Below are 20,498 nucleotides of genomic sequence, written 5' to 3'. Positions count from 1 at the left end.
TATTTGCCATCGTCACCTATAAGTACATTGGAATTCTGAGCAGTTTACACCGAGTCAGCTTTAAGAAAAGAAAAAAAAGGTAGAAAAAGGCACAAGGTAATTACTGTACAAAATAAGTAGCACATTCAACTCAACACAATAAATAAATAAATAATTAAAATAAAAAACGCCCTCAGTGTAGTCAATAAATAAACTAAACTACCCTCTGCATAGGAACGATAACCCCAGAATACAAATATACAGTAAATAAATAAATATTCAAAAAATGAATACAAAATAAATGCAAAAATAAATAAATGCAAAAATAAATAAGTACATTTAAATATTTATAAAAATAAATACACAAATAAATAAAAGGGAAAAATTAAACAGAAACACAAATAGATAAAGGATTAAACTATTAATTATTTAATGGCTAAGTAATTTTTTAAATATTTTTTTTACATTTAATGATATTTATTTATTTATTAAGTTATGTTTGGTGTTGGCAGGTTGTTTTGAAGTGAGGTTATATGAGGTGCTTATTGTATTACCTACAGTAGATGGAGTTTGGAGAAACAGACAGGAGTACCAACACGGGAGCAAAGCAATGTACTGCTAACTAAACTACCCTCTGCATAGGAACGATACCCCCAGAATACAAATATACAGTATATATGCTTCATGACCATGTTAAAAGAACTTGTAGCTCTCATAAAAATATTTAAAAAAAGAAATAATTGATATATATTTCAGACAATTACACAGTGGAAGGCAACATATTGCACAGCATTACAGTCCATTCAGTTCAGGTGTACTGTGTGTCAGTAATGGTATGGAGGTGAGGTGAGGGGTATTGGTGTCCCTCTTTAACGTCCTTTGCCACCAGTCTTATTGTAGCTGGGAAGAAGCTGTTATGAAAGCAGAGGTGCTCTGTGAGTGGAGATGCTCTCTGGCCTGTGTTGCCTCGGGTTGTGTCCTGATTCCCTCCACCTGAACAGAGAGTGAGCTGGGTGGTGTCTGTCCCTCAGGATGCTCTCATAGGTTGTAGGCTTTGATACTGCCTCTTCAACATGTGCCTTGAAACATTTTCTCAGATTTTTGCACTGCACTATAGAAACATTATATTTGGTTGCAATATGATTACAGTGACATAGACAGTAATGCATTTTTTTTCTTATTAATTTAATTTTAATTCTCGCGAAGTTCCACATTCACAAGTGTACATTTACCCAAGAAAAGCCTAATTTCTTTGTATTTATGAAAGAAATAGAATTATAATCTCTCAACAATTTCTTCCTCACAAAACAAAAAAGCAATGAAAACAATGAACGTATGCAATATCCTTTAAAGTTTTTAAGTGAAATTATTGTCATACTCTAGCGTGGTCTTCTTTGTTACTTTTTTATTTTTTTATTGGTTTATTTTTTATTGTGTGTGTTTTTTTTAAATTTTATGTTGGTTTTGTTTCATTTCTGTTGTCCTTTTATGTTTGGCAAAGGTCTTTGTTTATGTTTTCGCTATGCTTCTTTTGTATGTAAATGTTTTTCTGCTGTTACTATGTACACTGTCATTTTGAAATAATAAATAAAAAAAAGTGTCTTGAAATACTCCATAGAATAGGCAAAGCACCCAACTGGACTATGCACGCACTGTAATAAACCAGAAACTGTCAAGCATGTTCTTATAGAGTGCAACAAATATGACAAAGAAAGAAGGGAATTGCTATCAGGAGTAGATGATGGAAATATTACAATGGGGAATCTGCTAGGAAAAGACATCTAAGAAAGTACACAATCTTCTAATTAATTACTCTAGGGCAACAGGAATAATGGAGAGAATTTAATTATTATTATTATTATTATTATTATTATTATTATTATTATTATTATTATTATCATTGTTATCATTGTTATTATTATTAATAATAATTATTAATTTTTAATTTATTATTTTTGTTTTATTTGTTTGTTTTATTTATTTTATTATTATTATTATTATTTATTTTTTCCTGCCAATCTACTGCTCCACACTCCAGTCCAGTAGATGGAGGTAATGCACCTATAAGCTGGTTTGCCAACCACCAATAAGCACCAAAGAAGAAGAAGGAGAAAGAACATGTGCCTTAAAAGTAGGGACTGTATTAACACTATCCTAACCATATTGTTGGAGTTGTTTGGTGGTAAGTTAAGACAGTTGAAATATATTTTTTTAATGTGTTTAGCCACATTTAACCCTGTAACTTAATATTATTAAGGATATATCAGGTAACCATCAAAACAACAAACATTAACTTAGTTAGCTATTAGTTAGTTAGTTAGTTACATCCAGGTAAGGTTTTGTAAAGTTTGAAAGTTACTGTTAACTCAGTGAAAAGTACCACTTTACAGTAACACTTCTGACAATAACCTGATATTTTCAGGTGGAATTTCATTTCATTCCCACTGTGCAATATCATTTTCCACTTGTGCAATTTTGTTAATAGTCTGTTTATTGTCAATACTGTATATACTGCTCCTTTTTTATTCTTCCTTCTATTTAAATGGTTCATATTTTGTTACACTTTGTTTAGCTCTTTTTTTTTTTTACTGTGTTAGCTGATGCATCTTGTTTTTTGCACTATCCCCTTTGCTGCTGTACACTGCAAATTTCCCCACTGCTGGACTAATAAAGGAATATCTTATCTTAACTCATCTTATCTTATCAATCTAATTTAAGATTAAAATGCTAAACTAGTTGACTTTAGGTTAGTTTACTGTATGGAATATATGGGTGGGTAAACTCAGATTTTCAGTAAATGACCATCCCAAAAATTACATTTAATTCCCACCAAAATAGATTTCCACAGCCAGCTATATAGACTACATAAACATACACCCTGTTTATAAGGTTAACCTGGCTAAAACTAATGCAGTTTAATCCAAGAGCCCTGCAATAAATCCTGCTTTTTATGAAGGTTATAATCCTCCAGTTATCATACAGTTTAATCTACACCTCTCTAAAACAGTTTAATAAAACATTAGACCTTCATGGGGGCAGGATTCATTACAGGACTGTTGTATTAGACTGCATTAGTTTTAGCAAGGTGTACTTGAGTGTAGATCTACCTTACTTCCATTTAAGACAACTACTAGGTGCCTTTTGATAGGAAATATACAACATCCTCAAGACCTCTTTGATGACAAGCTGAACAAGCTGATTTTTATTGCATTTGGTATGAGTTCCAGGGTGTTATTAAATGTGGTAAAAGCATATAGGACAAAAGCCTTGGAATAGTAGATGTGATCAATGGGCAGTAGTTATGTAACTTTAAAATGGGCTACTATTTTAGTCAAAGTTTTGTTGCAAACTTTTATGTTAGTAAAGTTCTTTCATCTTTCACCTATAAAACCGGTTTATGTGGGTTTACCCTTCACTTGTCTGTGTCGAGGACTCTGCGTGCTCTTTTAGAGCCTTTATCACCTATCAGCTATTTGGGAATGCCAAGATAAAGTTTGTAAAGATTATAAATTTACTCGGATTAAAGAAGAATGTTGGAACGGTTGATTATTGACTGAAAATGTGTCAGTGATTTACAGCTTTATATCATCATAAACCTTTACTTGATTACTTGCTTGCCCAACCAACCAAGGTTGAGGTCTCTCGCTGAAATATGGCCTCACAGAAAAATCATGAAGAGTCCTGTCCCTGGTTGTTGTTGTGTTTTTTTTTTGTTTTTTTACTAAATTCATAGGATCTTACATTTCACTCTGTGAGTCCTAAGATAACCCCTTATGCCTAGGTTTCTAAAGGTAAAATAACCATTGCTGTGTCCAACAATTGATTATCTCCTTAAATGTATTGTTATCGTGTAGCTTCACGCAAACTGTAAGGCTAGTTTGTTAGTGTTGTGGATTTTTAATGTACTATCAGCTGTAATTTGGATTTTTGCAGCTAGCTGGGTAACCGTCTCCTTTTACCACTGAATGGTTTGCCCTTTTTGAGTATAGGGTGCAGCTTTTTTATTATCAAACATTAACTGAGCCGGAATAACAATCGACACGAGCTGTTCATACTTGCACCATTGAGCCTGTGGCATTAATATAACGATGATGACACATAATATCACCATTTACGATATGGAATTATACAGCTTTAAATAAGAAGGGGAACTGAAGTTAGGCTACGAAAAATGTAGAAGAAGGTCCGCACACTGTAGCTCCCTTTAAGTGCAATTTATTGGCACATCTTAGTTCTAGTGAATCTGAGACTTAATGAGGGTGAGTCCTAAATTCTGAAGAAGAGCATTTGGTTGAAACATTTGTTATTATCGTCTTCTACTGGTCCATTACCGGCCTATTATGGTTTTGGATGTGTGCCACCACTTTACATTGTTTATCTGAAGTTAGGCTACTCCAGCAAATCTGTTTTTTTTTAAGTAAGTATGCTTGTGTATGATGAAAAGAATTAAGTTAAAAAATCTAAAATGAACTAATGTGAATGTCCTCTAAACCATGATTCCCCCCCCCACCCCTTTTTTAAACCTGCATCCCAACCTTTATGTCTGTGTGACGTCATACATTATTCAAGGAATTGTTGATGTGACATGAAAGCTTTTGACCAGAGGGATAACATGTAGAAAGCACATTTAAATATCATGCTTTTCAATTGAGGCCACTGCTTCCTGTCATTATCTTGATTTCACCTCAGCCTCACAAACATCTTCAAAGCATGCTGAAGAGGCTAACTGAGGTATTTTATAGCCCAATGTAATACAAATTAGCTAAACAATACACACAGTTTGTCCCTTTGTTAGTCACAGCACGACTTCACCCCCTCAAGATGACATGTAGATCTAACCCTAAAGACCAATAATTCATGAATTTGAAGTGGCTACAGTCCAGCACATACAGGACATACACTGTCACACTAGTCTGTGTCATCCTGTAGATTTTTGCATCAGTACCATACTGGTCAGAGAGCAGCTCGGCTCCCTGAACAAAACCTCTCTGTGTCAGTATGCAGCTGCAGCTTCCGACATGCCATACTAGGATGCATGACCTAGTGTGGAGGGGCTGCAAGACTTCAACCACAAAATAGGGGTTCATGTTTTTAATGACATTCATCTAACTTACCTCTAGCGTAGCTTTGTAACCACACTTTGTTCACTTGTTTTTAACCATGTCTTTGTCTTCACTGGCGTCAGTCCAACAATAGCAGCAGGGAGGTCGGGTACACAGTGTCTGTCATCCCCTCGGTGGCCCTCCCCCCCTCCTCACTGCTTGGACTGGTCCATTTTGCATCTGAAAAAATCTGATAGTTGGAGAAGAGTTCTTCATGCCAGGGACTGCTGTAGCCTCAGCACATTGAGTACTGTAGCTGCTGGATCACATAAGGTAATATTTCCTAACATAAGTTTTTATTCTTAACCTTTTATTTGTACGTTTTCTGTGTGACCTAGTCCTCAAAGGACATTTCTCAGCACTGATGCAGCTGCCTCTATCAAAAGTACTTCATAGATGAGCATGCATTTTTGTGTTTACCTTTCAAAAAATACTCAAATCCTTAACCCATAACAACAGCAATGATTTGGTTAAGATTATTTATTTATAATGTATTCTATTTGTCAACATGAACTCTTGATTTTAGTGAAATATATCTTATTTGATTGTTGACATGATATGTAGTCATACCTTTTCTTTACAGATAATCAAATGGATGACAAAGAGCTGAGTGATCCCCTGAATAACCTATCGCTCATTAAAGGTAACCCAGCTGTGTTCTTTTGTGAATGACTCAGCTTTCTCAAATGTCTCTTACCTGACTGCATATCTTACTAACCGACGATGGGAAGGGAGAAAAAAAAAAAGCATGAGTCACAGTTAGGAGGAGTGTCTGTGCCTATAACATCAGTTGGTTGAGCTCACAGTGCTCTAGATGGCCTTGTTTTGGAGGCTAATTTCTCTAGTGTCAACAGCTTATTAGAAGATGGAGGCTCTTTCCACAGAGGGCACATTAACTGACTGTGTGTTAGTGCCATTTAGGGCGACGTATTAAAAGCAGTGATAGAGAGAACATACAAATCAACAGGGACCTTCATGAGAAAATGTGCGTGCATATTAGTGAGCGAATCAATTCTGCACGACGGATGAATTTGTAATGCCACGCTGCACAGTATATAAGCAGCACAAAGCAAACTGTGTCCTCACGACAACAGCATCTCAGTCTTTTCAAAAATAATAAGGGTATTTATCAGTTTGAGTCACATACAGAATGTTTTGTAGCTGTACGTTGACATCACTCCTTGCAGTTTGATCAGTAGTTTTAAAGAGACCCGCTGAACACTGTAGACATTCAGTGCGAGCGGTGCTCATGCTCCGATTCAGTTTAAGAACGCTGTGACATTCATTGGGAAGGAAACTGACGGCGGGGAAAGATAGACCATGATGGCTTTAGCCTTCAGCACTTGAGCTAAAAAAAGACCATCTCCTGCATTTTTTCCCCGGTCGTCACTTGAGGCAGCGTGATGCTCAATATCCCCCCAACTAGTCAGAGAGGTATTTTTACACGCAGGCTAATCCCATTATTACTTTGTCAGGTGTCACTCTGTGACACTGCGACATAATAATGTTACTAAAGATAACACGTTGGATGCCCTCATCTGAAATGCTCTCCTCATCTCGTGCTCTCCAGACGACATTCATCCTTCACACAATCCCCACGTACAGGAAGCCCACTCGCATTCTGACGCTCACTCATACATATGCATGCATAAGGGAACACACAACCTCACACACACACACATGCCGGACAGAGCCCTGCCCGCCCATCCTTTGTCTGGCACGCAGCAGGGTGGTCATGTGCCTGTGTCAGAGGGTGCCACCAGCCTCCAGCCGTTCGCTTCATACCCTTTCATTTTAGGGGCATTTATCAATGCCGTCTGGTTACACTACTAACGTGCATATTTGTGCAGTACAGTTATGCAGCCCTGTGTGCCAGACACAATGAAATCACAGTTTTCACGACATTTCACGGCCAGCCTCAGTCCACTAATGTGTCCATTTATGGTGCACATGCTTGACCTGTTCTGACTCTTGTTTTCGCCTCTGCCAAATGTTCAGTCTGAGATGAGGTCATCTCTTTTCCTAGCTGCCATGGTAGATTAGGGGATCAAGATATGCACTGGGAATTGCAAAGCCCAAGTATTTGTGGAGCTTGTTTTCACCTCAGGAAACAACAGACCCTTGACAACGTTGGCTAGCCTGTTCCCTTTGTGTATTGTTTACAGTAACATACTGTTAACAAGCGCTGTAGATGTGCCAGAGACCCGTTTTTTGCCGGGTTAATGGACAATTTGGATTGAAAGCTTGGATAAAAAAAATGCAGATAATGCAGTTGGGTCTATTTCTGGGTTAGCAATTAGTTTATGTAATAGTCCTATTTTAATGTCATGGGAAATCATCTAGTATGTCAGCCCTGGTTAAATATTTGGGACTGAAGCAGAATTAATGTGGTGCAACTTGTGAGTTATCCTTCTATTTTTATAGTAGTGAATTGCCGTCATTACTGCTTTATGTGTCATCATGGTTTAAACTTTACTTTCTAATGTCTCTGTATGCACTCCAGTGGCTCATACAGCTAGATCCTCTCATGTTAGCAGAAAGGAACTTGTAATCAGGGTAATAATTTCTGTTCTGTATTTCATTATCAGATGACTTGACCAGGTCAAATAAGGGGTCCTCTGGTGACTCAGAGAAAATGATCCAGCGCCTGAATGATGAACTTCGAGAAGCCCAGGAGCTGGCTAATGCCGAGAAACACAAATGCATGGAGCTACAAGGTAAAAATCAAATCTTTGATGTTAAATACTCACCATTTTGTTCACTTGATACTGTGCACACACACAGACAGACAGACAACCACAAATGCATGAAATAAACGCAATCATCTTTTGTAGGTATCCTGAAGGATGAGAGAAAAGAAAATAAGAAGCAAGCTGATGAATCTGCAAAACAGATTAAACATCTTCAAGGTATTTCTTTGTGTTTGTGGATAGGAACAGTTTGTCTATCCTACTAAAAATGTCAACATTACTAATCTAAACACCGACCGTGATTCGAACAGGCCAAATGCGGCAGCTCCACGATGAAACGGGCCTTCTCAGAGAGCAGATAGACGCCTCCTCCGGTTCACACGACGAGCTACAGAGCGCACGTGACGAGGTGAAGGCGCTGAAACGTGCATTGGAGGCGGCAACTGCTGAGCGGGACCGTGACGTCGCCGGTATCCAGACTAATCTGGCAACCGCCTCGAAGGATCTGGACAAATGGCGTCAGACCGCCAACAAATATGAGCGTGAGATTGACAGCCTGCAGCGTGACCTTCAACAACAGAGCAAGCAGTGGCAGAAAACTGCAGAAATACAAGGTAACACTAGGAAACACAACAGACCCTTGACACATGGTGTAAATACACATAATGATACAAAATTGTTCCAAGCATTAAGAGACTTCAAATGTACACTAGTTTGTCCAAGTGCACAGAAAATCGTTTTGCTATGAATTCTAATTTAATCTGTTAAGATTAAGTAAAGAGCATCTGCTATTTTCACAGCCAGTGAGCTGCAGTCCATGCAGGCGGAGTGTAATGGCCTTCAGAAGGAGTGTTCTGTCCTGCGATCTGAAAAGCAAGACACCGTGAATAAGCACCAGAAGGAAAGGAGCGGTCTGCAGACGGAGTTTACTTCTCTCAGGGCTGAGAAGGATGAACTCCTCAAGACTCACCAGAAAGACAAGGGCAACCTGCAGAGCGACTGTGCAGCTCTGCGCTCCGAGAAAGAGGCACTACTGCAGAGACAGCAGCAGCTGGAGAAGGACCTTGCGAGGTCAGTGCATCGAGCTACATCACCAGGAGCCCCCTCTGTCTCGTTTGCTTGACTCTGCTCCAACATGTGTTGCTACACGGTTTAACACATGCTTCTTTTCGTGTGATCCCTTCACCTATTGAACTCAGTGTTGTTTTGCTTCTGATAGCTCGCGTGCCCAGAATGCTGAGCAGAGCAACAGCCTCAAAGCCCTGGAGAGATCCCAGCAGGAGTTGGAGAAGAGACTGGCAGCCCTGCAGCTCGAGCACCAGCAGGATAGCAACAAGCTGCAGACTCAACTGGATGAAGCAGACAGCCACAGCAAGGCTCTGCAGAGAGAGGTACGTTCACAAAACTAAGGCCAGTATATCAACCAAAGTGTCAAGCATCTCAGAGCCACTCCTAGGAATTAACTCTACCCTCAAACCTGACAGTTATACCTTGTCTACACTGGCTGCCATTCAGTAACTTTTCAATCCTGTGACTGACTTCACAGATATAGTTCCATATAACCAGTGCAGCTGTCTACATTGGCTGCACTGGTTACTGGCCAGAGTGTCCAAAGGCCTTAAGTCTTATTTTTTTCCACTTACAGTATACACACAAGTGAATGATTGTGTATTGATCTGTGAGATATGTCAAAACAGTCCTGAGTGCACAGCAACACCGTGGCAGAATGGATGCAGTGTAGAAACTGCTGCTTGACATGCTGCTTCACACAGCCAATGTTTACTAGGCGTTACAGTATTTATGAAACCTCCCACATGCACACTCAACGAGAGGTAGAAGGTCTCTCCTTTTTGAGAGCAAATAAAATCACAGGCCTTGTTCAGACCTGGCTGTAACCTGTATCCCGGATGAGCTGATCACAAGTGGACAGCTCTAATCCATCAGTTCACACCTGGTATTAGAATGCGTCTCGAGTGAACACTTGTGATCGGATCTCACTTCACCTCTCATTACATTTTAATCAACGTAAAACTCTAAGGTTATTGTCTACCGGTGGTCCCCGGGGACCTCTGTGCATCTGACACCGCCGCCGTTGCCTGCACAAAGCTTCAGAAAGTGAGTGGGCGAGCGGGAACACCGGAACAAAAACACAGACGTATCACTGACAAGCTATGAAGCTATATAACTATATATTACACTATTTTGTTGAGTTGACTCTTGATGCAGTGTAGGCTATATGTCTAGGGCTTATATTGTGAAAGGTCAGAGCTAGTGAAGCTTTTATGGGCTGCTGTTGACAATGTGGGAGTTATAAAGTGTTTGCCGTTATTGTATTACCTTCATAAATTAGCTAGAGGTACAATGAAACCCTCGGCCACACAAGCTGTTGTGGATCACCTCTCTCGGTGAGTAACACACACACACACACACACACATCATTTGAATAGGTGGCCCTTCAATGTGACACAGGACACATTTGCGTACACACTGCTAAAATAATGTGGCCATTTGCGGCCCAGATCACCTCTGAATGTGGTCTGAGCGATCGGATCTCATTGCGTCCTCAATGCGTCTTCTGTGCATTCACAACTATCGTATCACCCAGGACGCATGTTAATGCCAGGTCTGAACAGGGCCACACATAACCATAAAATGAAATTAAACACAACATCAACGATCAAGTATGCATAGTATGTTTTGAAACTATGGCATCTCTCCATTAAGAGTTCATCACCCTTTATGTTTGTAGTAATGATTTTTATGTGAGCATGACACTAAACAAATGTAAATGTGCAAAGTTAAGGAGCTAGAGCATATGGGTGACTTTTCTTGATAAAAAGTGATAAAAGGGGTTTACTCCAATGACTAAAAGTAAGACCAAACAGGACCATGTGCAACTCCATCTAGGACTGATTTTCTACTTTGACAAACATGATAATTACAGACCCTGATCCTTTATCCGTCCATCTGGGCCATTGGCTGCTATTTAACTGGGCATGTAGTTAGATAGATAGATAGATAGATAGTAACTTTCCAGCATCACAGTTCCATAGTGCAAACATATTAGTAAAAATTTAATATGTAAAAAAGTAAAAATGAATTATCAAATGTTGCTTTTGTAATTTATTTGCCACTATCCATACTTATGATATTGTAGCCTAGCTCACTCAGGACATTGGGATATGTTGTGATACATTTACAATAAGACAGGCAGCAGCTCTCTGTTGTCAATCTAATCCAAATGTTTTGTTATATTTGTTCTGTTCATCACCGACTGTGTTTAACTTTTGGAGTGTAGGATGATTTTTGTAGGTTGAAAAGAGCTTTCTCTCCTATGCTTAACCGTAGGACCAAGTATGTGTCCCTGAGAATCTTGCCCAGTTAGGACTGATCTTTTATTTTGAGACAACTGATAAATACAGGCCCTGAATGCATCACCTACTGCGGTTATTCAGTGATAAAGTTACCCAGGCAAGGACACAGAGTTTCTTTCTTAAAACAAAAGATTGTGAAATGTAGAGCATCCTCCCGTCCAAACAGCCCACAGGTTTGCTTGTGTTGCCAGTGGCACATGCTGTATACTCCCAGTCAGGTTTAGCAGGCTGGATGGGAATGGATTAACCACTACAGTGACTCTCAGACAGGAGGGGCACTGTTGAATAGCAGAAAGCAGAGATGAAGTCATCCTTAACCGCAAAGTCATTCATACCAATGTGGTGTGGCTCACTCAGTCACTGAGTGAAAGTCGAGCCGGAGTGCTCGCAGAGCCCTTTGCATGTAGTAAAGCCCCATTAGAGGACAAAGAGTGTGAGAAACTGTCACCACCCTGACCACCAATACTCACATCAGCGACCTTTAACCTCAGCATGCCCCCTTGTTAGCCAAATGTACCCTGAACATACATTTAAGTAAAAGTAATTTGTCTTGTGATTAAGTAAAAAATAATAATTTGCTTTATGCAGTATGAGGAGGCGAAGATGGAGCTGTCAGACCTAAAGGAAAAATATGAGAAGACTGAGCAGGAAAAACAGACACTTCAAGATGAGTTTGAGGAGTGCAAAGCCAACATGAAGGAATTACAGGACAAAGGGACAAAGGTGAGTGCTGGTCCATCATAAATTAACAAAATCACATATTGTATGAAAAATAATTTATAATGCCCTGCAATTAAGTTGAAAAACAGCACCATAGCTTTGCATAAGAAGCAAACCTCTTCAGTTGTTTTTAAAAGCATGAGCTTTGTTTCAGATTTTTCTACAACTGAACATCTGTTTTATTGTTGTGAAATATCTCCAGGCATAAGAAGTGAATCTTTTGTAAGATTCACAATATATTTTTTTTTTATTTCAGCAGCACACACCTGCTCCCCTCTTAATCATCCACTGTCTTTTACCGTTGCTTTTACACATTGACAGCCGTGTGTGACTTTGAGATTTGTGTAAACACCAATTACAAACAGACTACTGACTGAGGGGTTTATTAATAAAGCTACGCCCAACTAAAAGTATGTCCTGCTGCAGTTGATTACTGTAATATCCCTTCCCTTCTGTAGACGTCCCTATTGCTGCCTGTTCAAGCCATAGTCATCGGCCTTATCCTGGCTTTGCTGTATTGGTGCTTCAGCGCATTGTGGTAGTAAGGTACACATTACTCCTGTCAACTCGGCCTACATCTCTCATTCTCATCAGTGTCTTTTAGACTGTTGCATGACTTAATCAGCTTTTCCTCATTTCCCAGAATGCCTTTCCTCGGGGGAAACTCCCAAAAAATTGAGACTCTAACCTCTCTAATCATGCAGTTCCAACATCTGACATCTGTTTGTCTTGTCTGGATGGCTAATGCTTAACAACTGTTTCTCTCAGTTGGCTTGGATGATGGGCTTATCTTTATCTGAAAGAGCTGTTTTTAAACTCGCCTTCTCTGTGCATTGCATTGGTTTTCTATGGCAAGCTCCTTCTGTCAAAGCTTTAGCGATCCCGTGATGATGATGATGATGATGATGGACGGTTTCATGTGGTGATGATGCTCATGTTTCCATTTCTGTGTCGCCGCTTGTTTCAGAAACTGTGGTTGATCTGGGGGCCTGTGGCTGCTGTGGCTCTAACAGCTGTGACTGCTGCTGTGTTCTTCAGGACCTGAGGGCAACGTGTGCACACAGACGCACACACACACACACACACACGCAGACACAAACACACACACACACCAGTGAATCTATATTTGTCATCAGATTTCTCTGCACTGAAACTGTAAAACTTGCCCCCTTATTATCATATCTGCACTATTAATTAGGAGGGCTCATCCTTAACACTGTTTAATATTTAAGATGCTCTATTTTAGATGAGACGTTAATAAAAGATTGTCGGTTTTGTGTGCAAATGAATAAGTTTGTTTGTATGCCTACTATTATTTGAAGGAAATCTAGTTGGGTCGTTTGTTTACTATCATGACTTATAGGATTATCCAATAATGAATGTAAAAGATACGCTACACACTTAATTAGTTCTAAATATATATGATGATATTTTAGATGGAGCACCTGGAGTTTGAACGTCCCTAAATGTAACACATCTGTGTAACTGTCAGAATAATAAATATTGTCACAATAATGCATCCCCCGAATTGACTGCATGATGACTGCCCTAGATACATAACAATACATCGGTTCATGGTTGTGGTGGGCACTGCTAAGATATTATCTCTTCTAGAGAGAGAGAGAGAGATTTTTATGACATTTTTGGAGACTTGCGCGCAAACTTGGGGAAGGTATTTGAGCAGAGAGCAGATTATTTCTGTTTAGCGTTATTAATATTTCCGAAAACAGAAGTGCTACTTGCAGCTTTGTCGAGAATCGATGGACAGTCATACAAACATACACAGACAGACAGAGAATACTTCCTTTTATAGTTCGATGATGCTGCTTCAGTGCTGTCTATTGGCCAAATGGCACCAAATTTGTCATGTTCACTCAGACATCACATCTACACATATCCACCAAATGTGGTCGCAATAGCACAAAGCGTTCAAGAGATATGATGTTTTTGTAATATAGGCCCTGCCCACAGCATTTGAGCTAAGTTTGAGGGCCAGCTACAGCAAAACTGTATAAAACATCAAAAATCCACAAACATAACGACTTCCGGTTTGGTCCAGAGATGATCTCTACCAAATTTGGTGACGATTGCTCGAAATTTGTAGGAGGAGTATCAAAAAATCTAAATGGCCGAAAATCATTCTAGACAGAAATGGGCGTGGCTTATATAGATAGATTCATCTGGGTTGTAATTTCAACAACTCTCGTGTGACTGTTTGCTTCTGCTTTCCATTTAAGATACAGTTGTTTCTATAGAGACTTCCATAGACTACTGTTCATCATTTTATCAGCCACTCAGTTTCAGCATTACACAGCATTTTTGTGCCAATAAAAACACAGTATGAGGTTAAGTTAGGCGCAACAGACATTTTCATCTATAATAGTAATCAACCACTAGACTGTACATCACTTGTTAACCAAAGGGAAGTCAGTATTACACAACACGATATTATTTAAATGCATGCTATTTAGTATATTGTATCCCATCTTACCAGTAGCCACCACAAGAAACTGGTGTAATACTTGAAATGTCATGTTTTTGAAACTTAAATCTAAACTTGTAAATAAACCCAAACTTAAATTTGATATTCAGAGTTTTCTCATGGTTATATGTTTGCATGCATTATATGATTTTGTGGAAAATCTCAAATTCTATCCATGAATATATATCTGTTAATCTGATAGTTTGTTCAGTTCCCAGTAAATAAGTACAAAATCTATGTATTTTGTTAAGAGATGGAAAGATATAGTTTCTTGGGTTTATGAATAACTGCTCTAAAATGTAAGATTGACCTCAATTAAAGATCTTAACCTCATAATTGCACCGTTATGGTCATTATAAGCCGGGCAGTCACTGAAGCTGCCAAGTGTTATGGAGATGAGGTCAGACATGCTGCTACTGTAGGTTTTATTTCTTCTGATCTCCATCCTGCTGAGCTCATTGCAGCTTTTTAGAGGAACACTGGGTGCATACATACAGTACATCTGAGGTAAGCTGTTCTTGTGTGTATTGTCCTCTCATATTACAGTAAGGGAGATATAATTTTTGCTTCTTCGCTTCAGCAAAATAATTTGTTAGGGTTAGATCTCATATTTCCTGTTTTGCACCCCTCTGATAGCGTCCTGTATTGCAGATGGCATTTAAAGAACCTGGCTGACGCTGACAGCAGGGAGTGTTTTCCTTGGAGAGAGAGGTTTTCTCAGGTGAGTGAGTGGAAAAAGACTGAGCATACCAACAGCATACACAGTGGTACAATGAAGACATGCAATGTGTTGACAGACTCATTAGTGACCTGCAGTTTGACCTGTATGACAGAGAGATGTCCCTCTGGAGGTGCTGAACCACAGTAAGATGACCAGGAGATAAAACACATCTCTCACAGATGAGACCAGACTTGATAGAGTCAAAAAAAAAATTTAGAGGGTTGATTCATTGTTCAGTCTTCATTTTCAGGTATTTTTTCTTTACATCAAGTATGTACCAATTATATATTTTGTAAAGGTTAATTCCATCTAGCAATCTTTGTCATCAAAGGGAGACTGTTTTTTTTATGTGTTTATTGGGATTTTACAAACTGATTATATCACATTATTACATGGCTTTGTTAAATACTCTATTCTTATTGGTCAATCACGGCGCTCTACAGTCTGTTATTTCTTGATAGCAGATCATTGATATGTGTAACCGACCGTTGCTATGGGCGCAGTTCTGATGTCGGACTCTGGCGGACCATTTTTGTGTCAAATTATTGATTTCTTTAGTAAGAAGCCGAGTGATAAGCAGGCTAATGTACAGCAAGCGGGTCAATGTTGACGTGGGTCCACCCCCTCCACTTCGCGTTGGGGTGCCACATCGCCCTGTCGGGGTTTATTTCACAACAATGACCGGCTCGCTGTACATTATCCCTTCGATATCAGTTAAGTTTGCAACAAAAGTGTGACAAAATAGGGACAACAATGTAAACAAAGGTACAAATAATAATAATAACACAGGTGATAATGACAATAGTAACAATCCACTAAACCAACAGCAGCAAAACTATAACTTAATTAAATACTAGTTTTGATAATAATAAACATATCACACAAAAACAATTAAATAAGGCATTGGAGACTTACAATAAAATAAATATAATAATAATAATAATAATGTAGAAATGAAACAAAATAAGAAATTTGAAGAAAGGGGTTATGTACTAATTTCTCCAGGTTGGTAGACAGTTTATATAAAAGTCAGTTTAGTCATGAGCAGTACTCCACAGCTTTGAATACAGCTGTATAATGTCTTCTTTGGCTCTGAAAGGAGCTTTCCAAAGTTTAAAAAAGATAACCCTGATGATGGCATAGTGATGTCATCAGGGTTATCTCGGCTTGGGCTTAAGGCCTTGTCCAGACCGACTGAGTGGTCATTTGAATGGAGCCGGTCCGTCTGCGTAGCGGGGTGAAGGCAGGGGAGAAACAACAATGTGTTTGGCCAATTAAATACATGCATGAGCACATTCCTGGCAGATTACTGTGTATTTGTACTGTTTAACTCCGTCAATGGAACAGAAGATAAAATAGTTGCCATGTCTCTGAGTATCACAAGTGGTTCTGCAGTGTTTTGGCGTCTGATAAACCTTTTAAACACATTAATCCGTTACTTCAACTGGACTTCCTGGATCATGTTCCTAACATTTTTCCTTAAAGGACCCTTTTTCTGTCTTTGAGTAAACTGACGACCCCTGACTAAGTGACATATTTTATGGATATTTCATATTATATTCGATGCATAATAATAACAATACATAACAACTGATAAACTGTACAATTAACCCAAATAATGAACACAATACCTTTTTGTAAAACGAGCGATGAAGTTTCTGCAGATTACTTGAATATTGCATCAAAGATGAGTTTTCCTGTTATTTATATGGACTGTTAATACAATTCTCTGTCTGTATTTCAAAGTATTTCTTTGGATTTTTGACAATCATACATCCTTAATAGGCTTCTTTTTTGACAAATTCAGTGTCTGGCCATTGTTCTCTTAGCTCTTTGGTTGTTTTAACTGCATACTTTTCTAATGCAGGACGAGGCTGTTTAGCAGAGAGGGAAGGCTCTGTGAATATAGCTTGTGATCAGGTCTTCACCGTGACCTTATCCTGTGAATTTTTTATATAAATTTATATCAGTGATGTAACTAAGTACAATATTGAGGTACTTGTTCTTTACTTAAGTGTTTCCATTATGTGCTACTTTATACTTCTACTCCACTATATTGTACTTTTTACTCCACTACATTTATCTGACAGCTTTACATATTAATCCATCCATCCATTATCTGTAACCGCTTATCCTTAATATTTTGTATTAATAATCAGAATTAATTTAATTTAATAAATTGTGATATATTATTTTACATTAAACTGCTCAGTAGTCAAGTATTGAAAGTCTACCACACCATAACCAGCTGCAATATTAATGTGATGCAAACAGTAATGCATCAATAATCATAATCCAACAATATAATATATATTATTCTGACATGGGCCATTCTGCATAATAACAAGTAAGTTTACTTTTGATACTTTAAGTATATTTTGATTCTAATATTTACTTTTACGACTAGATTTTGAATGCAGGACTTTTGCTTTTAACAGTATTTTTAGACTGTGGTATTACTACTTTTACTTAAGTAACAGTTCTGAGTACTTCTTCCACAACTGGTTTACATAATAATTCAAACTTTAAAAATGTCAATTTCATTTGGTTTTCTACATAGAAATGAATGAAATTCTGAGATAAAGGCCAACTGTATATTTTCTTAAAAGTTGTCTTGTCTTAAAATCAAGAAGGCCTCGTGACCCCCCCATGAAGCTTTGGCGACCTCTAATGGGGGTCGGGACCCCCAGGTTGGGTACCAGTGCCTTTCACGACATGATACCACCAATGCAGTCCCCTATGATGTTTTAGCACATGGCAGAGTTGCATTATGGGAAATGTAGGATGCAAGTATTTTGTAGCGTGACTTTATAGTCGGGATATCTCGGCTTCTGCTGCTTCAATTTTGACAGTTAATTTTTTAATCTGTCTCTTGTAAGACTTTAACTTTATGTATTTGTAACAAGTTTTGATGATGTGAGTTAATGTGACTACTGACTGTGGTGGCCGTCACTACTGCTGGAAGATTACAGGGTGAAGCCCTCAGTGCAGTTACCCCTTTTGAGCAGTCAGACCACAATGATAGTAGGTCTCTGGAAGAGGATGTAGTATATTTCTTAACAGGATGGCAAGCTTGTTGCTAAATTTAAAATTTCGCAACATCCATTCGGTCATATGTCCAGAGGAGATAACTGACTGCATGTGTTTGCATCCTCCATTATGACGCATCTGATCCTCATTTTTAGTTTTCTGCTACTGTGGCTCCGTCATTTCTGTTCAGCAGGCTTTGCTGTGTCAAGGGTCCCTCTCAGGACACAATGTGACGTGACTAGGATGATGCGTCTAATGTGACGTGAGGCTCAGACAATCAGGGGAACACACTGTGTATGTGACATGTGAGCAGATTGAGGACAGCCTCTTCGTCCTATATAAACCCAAATATGAGAATCATTCCCACGCAAGAGGAGCCTCTCTGCAGAGAGTTGCCGTGTCCATTTGTTCTGCTCTAGTTTGTATGTAGGTCATCTGTAGTGGACCAGAGATGCAGCATAATGGCAGCTGCACATTGCATTTGATGGTATTTTTTATAGTGTAGTCTTGGACTTCATTTAGCTTTAATTTACATTGATACTGATTAATGCTGAAGTCCTTTTTACACAATATGAAAATATTGAGAATTATACATGTAGCTGTATCCTTCCATATAAACATTTCCCCCCTCATTCAGGAAATCTAATTTATTATCTGTTCACAGTTGTGATACACAACATGTTTTTATGTATCTGTATGTATCTAAATGACCCCATTTTAAGCCACTTTAATATACAGACATCTGGGGATCTATCACCTCTGGAGGGCAGTATGTTCAAGGTTCATCAGTTCTGTTTCTTCCCTTCAGTCAAAGAAACCTCAAAGTACCCGTGAAGAAGGTGTGAGACATAAATCTGTAGTCCACAGCTGGATCAGACATCTGCATCTAAACCCTTCAAAGCTTCACTGTCATCTGAAGCAGAGCGGATGACGCCTCGCACACTGTGGATGTCGTGACACCCAGTGGTCTGTGCTCAGAGCTTCACTACTGACTGCAAACAGGGGGCACTCCCCAGACTGCCTCCATCATGACACCCTGTGGTACGTTTTGGACTTGAAGCTTGAGCTTGAACTCAGATGTGGATGCGTCAGTCAAACTAACAGTAGAGGAAACACATCCAGTGATTTACTGATGCTCCATTGGTGGAGGGTGCTCAAAGTCAGACTGTGAAACATGGTCCACGTGATGTCCACCAAGTGTGACTCGAAGGCGCTGTCAAATAGTGCGCTTTAATTTGGAACATTTGTCAGATGCTTTTTGTCCGAGGCGACATACAAATGAGGTATGTTTACTTTTAATGGTATCATTATTTTTCTCTCTCTATATTTTAAGTCCTGCCCATCAGTGATGACAATATAGAAGTTTCTAGAGCATTGCCTCCACGTTCTCATCCCAACTCGTCACATACCGTCGCTTTGTCACGCCCTTTGCCGTCACTTTAGGTTTAGGCAATAAAACCGCTATAGTTAGGTTTAGGAAAGAACTATATAGTTGGGCTTAAAACTGATATGTTTGTACAGTGAAGATAACACTGAATGTTGTGAACATGAGACACAAACAAATGGATGATTGTAACGTGACGCACGGGACCAAACAGCGGTCTCCTGGATGAAAGCCTTGAGTTTGTGTTGGACCCATCCACCTCCCCTCCTGCCTGCCGTTGTGTGTTTTCCCCAAAAGTTAGCTCCTATTTCTTTTTACATCACACATTTACATTAATATTCAGAACTCCAAACTGTCTTCAATGGGTGGAAAAGAGTCAAAACCATAATTTGCTCTTTTAGCATCCAACATCAAACACTGACAAGTAAAACCTGATACCAATAAGGGCTGCAATTAACGATTATTTTCATTGTCGATTCATTTGTTGATTATTTTCTTGATTAATTGATTAGTTGTTTGGTCTAGAAAATGTCAGAAAATGGCAAAAAAGATATTCAGTTTACTGTAATAGAGGAGTAACGAAACCAGAAAATATTCATATTTAAAAAGCTGGAATTGGAGAATTTCGATTTTTTTCTATAAAAAAAATACTAAAACTGATTAATCAATTATAGTAGTAGTACTATCAAAAATAGTTTGCGATTAATTAAATAGTTGTTGATTAGTCGATTAATCGTTGCAGCGCCAATACTAACACAGCAGTGGCCAAGGCCTGAAGACCATCTTTATCAAGATGAACTCAAATATTGCTTGTGGAAATGTGCAGTAAGAAATGTTGTTACAGAAATATAATGGATTTGGTATCTTAATCTTGACAAGCTACGAAAGGAAAAGAAAATTTAATTTTGCCACTGTAATCTGATATTCTTCCTTTTGTGAACCCTTACACATATGATCAAACCTCCTCTTGGGTATGAATGTCTAGGCTGATTAGAATCTGTGTATATGCTGTGATC

At 38.7% G+C, this 20,498-nt stretch overlaps 1 protein-coding gene across 2 annotated transcripts; it reads left to right on the top strand.

The window, feature by feature from the left end:
* Nucleotides 1-2,052: 2,052 nt before the first annotated feature.
* On the top strand, nucleotides 2,053-14,450 carry slmapb (sarcolemma associated protein b). Of its 2 annotated transcripts, XM_074644007.1 has the most exons (11): nucleotides 2,053-2,161; nucleotides 5,165-5,354; nucleotides 5,665-5,724; nucleotides 7,670-7,798; nucleotides 7,916-7,990; nucleotides 8,083-8,385; nucleotides 8,572-8,842; nucleotides 8,991-9,162; nucleotides 11,734-11,868; nucleotides 12,324-12,411; nucleotides 12,833-14,450. In XM_074644007.1, the coding sequence occupies exons 3-10, from the start codon at nucleotides 5,673-5,675 to the stop codon at nucleotides 12,405-12,407; spliced, it is 1,221 nt and encodes a 406-aa protein (XP_074500108.1). In that variant the 5' UTR covers nucleotides 2,053-2,161; nucleotides 5,165-5,354; nucleotides 5,665-5,672; the 3' UTR covers nucleotides 12,408-12,411; nucleotides 12,833-14,450. The 2 variants fall into 2 exon arrangements, with proteins under 2 accessions (XP_074500108.1, XP_074500109.1); XM_074644008.1 differs by lacking the exon at nucleotides 12,324-12,411.
* The last annotated feature ends 6,048 nt before the right edge of the window (nucleotides 14,451-20,498 follow it).

The sequence above is a fragment of the Sebastes fasciatus genome, chromosome 8 (assembly GCF_043250625.1).
Source record: "Sebastes fasciatus isolate fSebFas1 chromosome 8, fSebFas1.pri, whole genome shotgun sequence".
Taxonomy (NCBI): domain Eukaryota; kingdom Metazoa; phylum Chordata; class Actinopteri; order Perciformes; family Sebastidae; genus Sebastes; species Sebastes fasciatus.
The sequence above is the reverse complement of the archived record's forward strand: the minus strand, read 5'-3'. Positions and strand labels throughout refer to the sequence as shown.